The 7,106-nt window shown below is 36.5% G+C and overlaps 1 protein-coding gene across 1 annotated transcript; it reads right to left on the bottom strand.

Moving 5' to 3' along the window:
* Positions 1–1,876: 1,876 nt before the first annotated feature.
* Positions 1,877–6,345, bottom strand: LOC122075895 (trafficking protein particle complex subunit 2-like). Its single transcript, XM_042641112.1, has 6 exons — positions 6,204–6,345; positions 5,475–5,601; positions 4,358–4,443; positions 4,129–4,190; positions 3,809–3,894; positions 1,877–2,330 (listed from the first exon to the last, which is right to left on the bottom strand). Exons 2-6 carry the CDS (start codon positions 5,553–5,555, stop codon positions 2,238–2,240), a joined length of 408 nt encoding a protein of 135 aa, XP_042497046.1. The 5' UTR covers positions 5,556–5,601; positions 6,204–6,345; the 3' UTR covers positions 1,877–2,237.
* Between the last annotated feature and the right edge of the window lie 761 nt (positions 6,346–7,106).

Here is a 7,106-nt window from a genome sequence, read left to right as displayed (position 1 = left end):
GGGGGCTGATTGCATCAGATGACTATTTTCATGTCTGCCTCTTCACCCATATTATTTATGTGTGTGTCCTATTAGGTTAGGTAGGATATCACAAGTCAGAATATGATTTTTTAGTTCTTGTTGTGTAATATTTTTTATATTATTGTATTAGCCAAGTACAGATATAAACCATTCATTGTCTCTGTTTCCTCTGGTAAGAAATTTGAAGGCACTTGTAGGGATGTAGAGTTGTTTCATTTGGAGTATGGGCTTTGTGATTAGAAAAAGATACACTAAAGGGTTGTATGTGACTTTAGTTGTTCAATTCAAGTGGTTCATTAGTTACTCCACGTTAGTGTGAAGTCATCTATTATAACGACTTCATTATGTTGTTTCAATTTCAATCTTGCACTAATGATGTCAGCTGTTAAGTTATTAGGTAAAATACCTACTTGGCAAAAGGTTTTATGAATGGGTTATTTGCTTTGTCATGTGGCTGACTATGTTTAGGCTTAAACTTGACATGTGAGCACATGTCCACAAAATTTCAGTCCTATTACATCCTATCACATGGCAGAACTAGATACTTCTTTATGAGTGTTTCTCTCTATAAGACCTGTTCCCTGTTTAACAAACTAGGTTGTAGAACCTTTTGGCTTTTTAGGTGGCCTAAGGTTTAGCCAATCCATATGGCTAGTACAGTTGGATGAATGCTTTGCCCTGATGCACCTGTAAAAGAACCTGAAGACTGGCACCTTTAGGACTAGGGGGCCAAGTAGCAACTCTGATTTTGACTACTGCAATGAAGCATTCTCCCATGAACCCTATCACCAAATTTGCCCTTCATAATGGTTACTTTGTGGCAATTTTCAACAGGAAGCTGAGAGATCTGAATGTTTCTGTTAGGTTTAGGTAAATTGGACATGGAATCGGCTTCCGCATATTCTTATCGGATTGGAATAGGCAAGACCCATAGAAATTAGAATCAGGAAGAAGCAAAGATTTCTAAAATTGATCTTTTAGAGTTTTTGATTTAACAAACTTGCGGTTATTTTACTGGCTAAAAGAAGGAACCAATGGTTAAAAAAAAAAATGAAGAGGATCAAATGTAAATGATAGGTGACTCAAAAAAGGGTTGGAGGAATCACCTGGAATGGAGTGATTTATTCAATTTGGGCAAATTGGAGATTGTGTGGATAGATGTACGGTCCCATGTTGGTAAGTTGATCCGGACACCTTGATTAACAAAAAAAAACAGTATAGTTGTGAAATTCCATGGTGGTAGCTTAATGCCAAACATAATTAATGATTTAACCACATTATTCTTGAGAAGATATGGCTGGGAAAAATAGAAACATCAAATGTCAAATTGTAGCTTCCCCTCCATGATAACTAGATGAGATGTGCCAAGCAAACCTCCTTCGTTTACTGATCAGGGGTATGGCTGTGGATGTGTTCGATCAAAGTCCTTGGAATGACACAAGATAAAGCAGAGATGTACCACAAATTCAACATTAAATGCTATCCTTCTCTGCTCATACACAGATTTTGTGGAATGCCACCTTCATCATATGGACTTCTAGTGTCTTGCATACATCATTGGAGTGCCATTTGCAGTCACAGTCCTTTGTCATTTTCACTCTCACCTTCACCAATCCTAAAGTAGATCCCTTGCAATAGATCAGTTAGGGTGCGTCATCATTGTTCGGTTGATCATGTTCCTCGAACAACCTAAACTTCAGTACGGTATTCATGGGAGATCTACATGATGAAGCAGATCATGACCCACCTGCCTGAACCAGGTGCTGATGATGGGAATGGAAGATAGGAACCCAAACATGGATCATTCAACTTTCAGCCTCTTTTTAATTATCTCTATATTCACTAAAGGGCAATATTACACATAATATCAAGTTACAGTAATTTTAGCAATTGAAAATGTTTGTCTTACAGGTTGAGGGAGAAAATGATTCCTTGTGAATAAGGTTTTGTACAATTAAAAAAAGTATGCCACACAACCAACTCAATAATAATATGATCAACACCTTTCTATAAACTTAATCTTGGAATTAAATTCTAGACCACTAAAGAAACTGGCTATGGTACTGGTCAATACCCCATCTCATGTCATGTCAAAAAAAGAAAGCATCAAAATGCATATTCCTAGACCAAGATCAGATGCTGAATGGAAGAAAGGAATTAGCTGTTTCATGTTGTCTCCCTGGAGCTTGACTTCACCCAAGAGTATAAGATGGCTTTTACAGATATTTTCTGGCAAGTGCTCGAACTTTTGTATCAAAATGGGACGATGTAATACGAGACCCAGGCAAGTAAAGGGGATTGAGAAGAATCTGCCAATTTTCCAAATGTTTTAGAATTGTGCATGTCAGGCAAGAAAATAAATAAAACAAACTGCGGAAACTAAGGTGATTATTTGCATGAAGTAAATGAAATTTAGTCGTTGTCGTCCTAACACTAGTCTATAAACATATGAATTAAACTATATCCAATCATTATGCACAACATACAATTATGGGAACTGGGTGAGCCTGTGGTGCAATGATTAAGTTGCACTATTGCAACATATTCGTCACAGGTTCGAATCTCGAAAAAAGCCTCTCTTGAGAAGCAGGGGGTAAGGCTGCTTGCATTTGCCCCTCCCAGAACTTGCAGTAGCAGTGCACTGGGTTGCTCTTATACAATTATGGGAACTCACTTTCTACCTTCATAGGGGTGTTGGTTTTCACCATTACTGTTGTCTGGCAATTCTGCTGAATTGGGCACAAGTACCCTTTGGCAGGTCACATTTGCTTTCAAATTATGCAATTTGAAGGAGGAATGTCAGAAATCCAACCTTCACCAAAAGGCATGAATAAAACTCCATTCAAACAAAAACTGTCATTTTTTTGGGTCTTATGCATGTTCAACAGAGAATAATGTCCCAAGTTCTTGAGCCCATATACTCTTGGATTCTGCTTTCTATCTCAAAATTATGTTGGATGTTTCAATGTTACATGAGTAACAAATTGAAATTGACAAGAACATATGCTAAAAATACCCTGTTGTTCATCCCTATGTTAGGAAGATTTTAAGACATGTCAAAAGTCATTATAACATAAAAGGCACTTCAAAGTTCAAAGTTTTCTTCTTTTCTAATTTAATTCCATGGATTCTAGTGGAAAATTAGTATGACATTCTGTGAACCAGCCTAGAACAGATTTGATTAGGAACTCCTACTTAGTTGGTTTCATCTGTAATGCAGGCCGAGGAGATGATGTAACTTCAATTAAGAGATAGAGGTCCTCCCTCACAATAGGCATGCCTTCCTACAAAGGAAGATCCAAGGATTCTCTCCATCATTTTCATAGATCAATCACAGCAATCAAGCTACTCAAAATTGTCTCAGTAAAATATCACATATAAAAAATGTTGGGAAATTAATGCTGAATCCTGAGTTCAAACTTCTAGTATATGAAATTTTTTACCATAAGCCTATCACTACAGCAATCTGGACGTAGCTGTTCAACAGCCAAGGTTTAGAATTCTGAAATTATAGAAGTCGAGTGAAGGGAGACACAAGGCCCTTGCCAGGAATGTTATGATAGAATCACTTGTGAAACCAATTTTTATCCCTCTTAAATTCATGGTTAGTGGACCAAATTCATAAAATTATGCAGGACTACAAACTTTCAGAAATCCGTCATGTAAAGTAATCAGAATTCATGTTGAGCATGGTAGTACAGTAGAATACATTCTCCAAAGACATAATAAAAAAAGATGTGGAAGTAGTAGATTGCACAACAGAAGAGCAGGTCTCAGTAGTATATACCTTTATATAAAGCTCATGAACATCTTGGAAGAAGCTTTTAATTCCATCATCATTACGAGAATCATGAAGCAGCATAAATCGTGTATGTATGATAAGATCAGTCAAAGAAATTAAAGAATGTAGCATGTGAAAACACAAGCACACACACGCATTCGAACATGCATGCATGCACGCACGCACCCACATGCACACCACAATATTAGCCCTAACAAAATATCTCTCTCAGATAGAATAATTACAGGCACTCTGGTTCATCTGTTCCTTTTATCAAATTTTAAAAATATCTTACAGCATGAATCATGCCTAAATAGGAAGGATATGACCCGCAGTAACATAAACTGACACCACCAAATCATTGAACCTGTCCACTGCCTTCAAGAACCTGTATGAAGAATGTCATGAGAAAAAATTACCAGAAGGGAAGAAGATGATGAAAAAAAAAACACAGGAGCATAAATTTTATTGGAAGAGGAAACTAATTGGCTAAATGTGAACCTACATCAAGAAAAAAAAAAAAAAAAAAAAAAAAAATCAGCAATGGAATCTCACATAGCACTTGTATTCCATGCAAAGTCTTGAACAATATCCAAAGCTGCATGCAATATGAATTGATGCTGATGGGCGGCTTCTTCTTTCTGCCATATTGTAGTAAAGTCCTTATGTCAACCCTAAATGATAACCAAGGAAAGTACAAAAGCACTTACCCAAAATGAGGATACTGAACATACAGCATGTATACTAAATTGCAGTAGAGCAGCAAACATTGTAATGATGAAACTACTACCACATTTTTGTTGAGATACATTTCAAAATGATAATTCAAAATGCACAAGGCACATGATAATTTATTATGGACAAAGTGCTTCCTAGAACAACATATCGTTAGAGACTGGAACATACAGGTTTCTAAGAAGTCTAGTAAGAAAATTTGCATATTATTGGTGAATTTTGCATACTTCGCAAATTATAGGTGAACTTTGGGCATTTCACCAAAAGCAATTAAAAAAAAAAAAAAAAATCTAATACAAATGCACTCACTGGATTGAAAGTAGGAAAAATTACAAATGAACACACTGAATTAGAAACAGGTAGAAATTATTTATCGTACTCTTCAAATACATAGGAGAAATTGGATGAATGATGTGAAATACATGAAATGAAAAGAAAAGTTGAACTGATAACTCATGATATAATAGCACACAACTGCTAAAAAAAAGGCGCACATTGTGCACAAGGCTCACTCCACTGCAGGGTCTGGGGAGTGGGGAGGGTCATAATGTATGCAGCCTTAACCCCCGCTTCGCGAAGAGGCTGTTCCCCGACTCGAACCCGCAACCACTAGGTCACTATGGAGCAACCTTATAGTTGTGCCAAGGTCCACCGTCAGGCCTCAACACACAGTTACTATTATGTCCCCATATATCAAATTGTTGAAAATGCAAGCATTCCACTAGGAAAGTAACTATGACATTTACGAAAAAGGCAATTGAAAACGATAACAAGAAAGAATCTAAAGCAAAGTATAGGAACATCATATCATCTCAAAACTGCATAAAACTAACACTCTCCATAGAATTAGGACTTCAAATTAAATATGGTGTTGGAGATGCCTCTGGGAAGTACATGGAGACAATGAATACAAAATAGAACTAAAAAGAAACTATACCTTAACTGCAGAGCCCACTTCAGCTTCATATATAGGAATGTCATTCCTGCTGACAATAATGAAACATGCTGTACCTGCCATATCCTTCCTCAACCAGAAGAACTTTCAAACTCCGATGCGTTTCAAACTTCAAAAGAGGAGTTGTTAAACAAAGTCAAACATTTTGAGACATATAAGAGACATGAGATCAAACAGTAACTTAGCAGAAGAGGATAAATCAACTAAGGATCAGACAGAGGTGGAAGGGATTAAAGCAACGGATAGACCTTATGACAAGGCAAAAGACGAAACTAATTCAAGATATTATCAATTTTTTCGTGCCCAATCGTAGGAGAAAGAAAGAAAAAAAGTTCCTTCAAAGCTAAGAGGATAACATATAAATATCTGAATTCTTTGCCCGGTACATCAGCCTAGAAATATCTAAAATCTCTAGTAACCCAACCAATTACAAACCATAAGAGGAAATAAGCCTACACTTAGAAAAGAAATGGAGATCATTTTGTTTCAATGGTGGAACTTATAATAAAGTATTCACTATTAGATTTCTGCTACGGAAACGAAGAATCCATGCTTCCCCCAGTTCGCTAAGTTGAAAATATAAACCTAATTCTTTTAAAATCAAAGCAGTAATAACAATTTGGAGCAAGTAGTGCTAAGTAATTGATCAATGAAGCGGCGATCTTTCGACCAACATTGAGAGAGAGAGAGAGAGAGAGAGAGAGAGAAGACCTGATTTCTGCAGATCCAAAGAGATCCCCAAGAGGAAGAGTGGGAGATCTGAGAAGAACAATTGGGATTAGCTATTGGATTTGGAAGAAGCTGTTGTCGAGGGAGTCAGAGACTGAGACAGTGAATTGAAGGGTTTATAGTTTTTCTCTCAGTACTATGTGGAAAGACTATAATACCCTTATCATTTGAAATAGAATTCGTATCTGAACCTTTTCTACTAAGAGGCCTAAGCCAAAACATCAGTCCAAACATTTCATTGAAAAAATAAAATTAATTTTTCCTAAAACAATTCCTAAACACTTTACAAAATCGTTGTCGGATCCAGATTTCTGTACAATCATACACAAAATATTATTCTTTGATACTTCCTAGTAGGTAGTGGATTAACCTATATATATATATATATATATCTAGTCAAAGAGACATCAATCATGAGTATGCTAAGTCCGTGATGCGAAACTGCAATGATAAGGATCTCTGTATAGAAACACAACTCTAAAAACGATATAGAAAGTAATAGAAAAATAAAAACAAACAATGCGCACGGATTTACGAGGTTTGGTAAGATTGCCTACATCCTTGGTAAGATGAGATGAGATCCTGCTTCACTATCAACAGAGAATAGGATTACAGTGCTCGTCTTCACACCTCTCAGAATAGCTTTCAGAGAAAGTAAACCTCTCACAAAAATATAGCAAAAAACCCTAATACCAAAATGTATAAAATTGCTTACCATTCTATTTGGGGGCCTGCACCCGACACCAGTACTCCTTAAATTAAACTATGACGAAAAACAAGACATCGCACACTAACACTTCGATCAAGGGACTAATCGAACTCTACATATGATCCGATTCCATGCACTTATCATAAGTACAATTACACTTGTACCTAGAAATCCTC

This window comes from Macadamia integrifolia, chromosome 4 (genome assembly GCF_013358625.1).
Source record: "Macadamia integrifolia cultivar HAES 741 chromosome 4, SCU_Mint_v3, whole genome shotgun sequence".
Taxonomy (NCBI): Eukaryota; Viridiplantae; Streptophyta; class Magnoliopsida; order Proteales; family Proteaceae; genus Macadamia; species Macadamia integrifolia.
The sequence above is the reverse complement of the archived record's forward strand: the minus strand, read 5'-3'. Positions and strand labels throughout refer to the sequence as shown.

Excerpts from the sequence above, each read along its gene's own strand:
- LOC122075895 (XM_042641112.1), bottom strand. The coding sequence starts at position 5,555 with ATGGCAGGTACAGCATGTTTCATTATTGTCAGCAGGAATGACATTCCT. Across the intron at positions 4,444-5,474 it reads AAGTGGGCTCTGCAGTTAAG|AAAGAAGAAGCCGCCCATCA; the intron begins GTATAGTTTCTT and ends ACAATATGGCAG. Across the intron at positions 3,895-4,128 it reads AGTTTATGTTACTGCGGGTC|ATACACGATTTATGCTGCTT; the intron begins ATATCCTTCCTA and ends ATCTTATCATAC.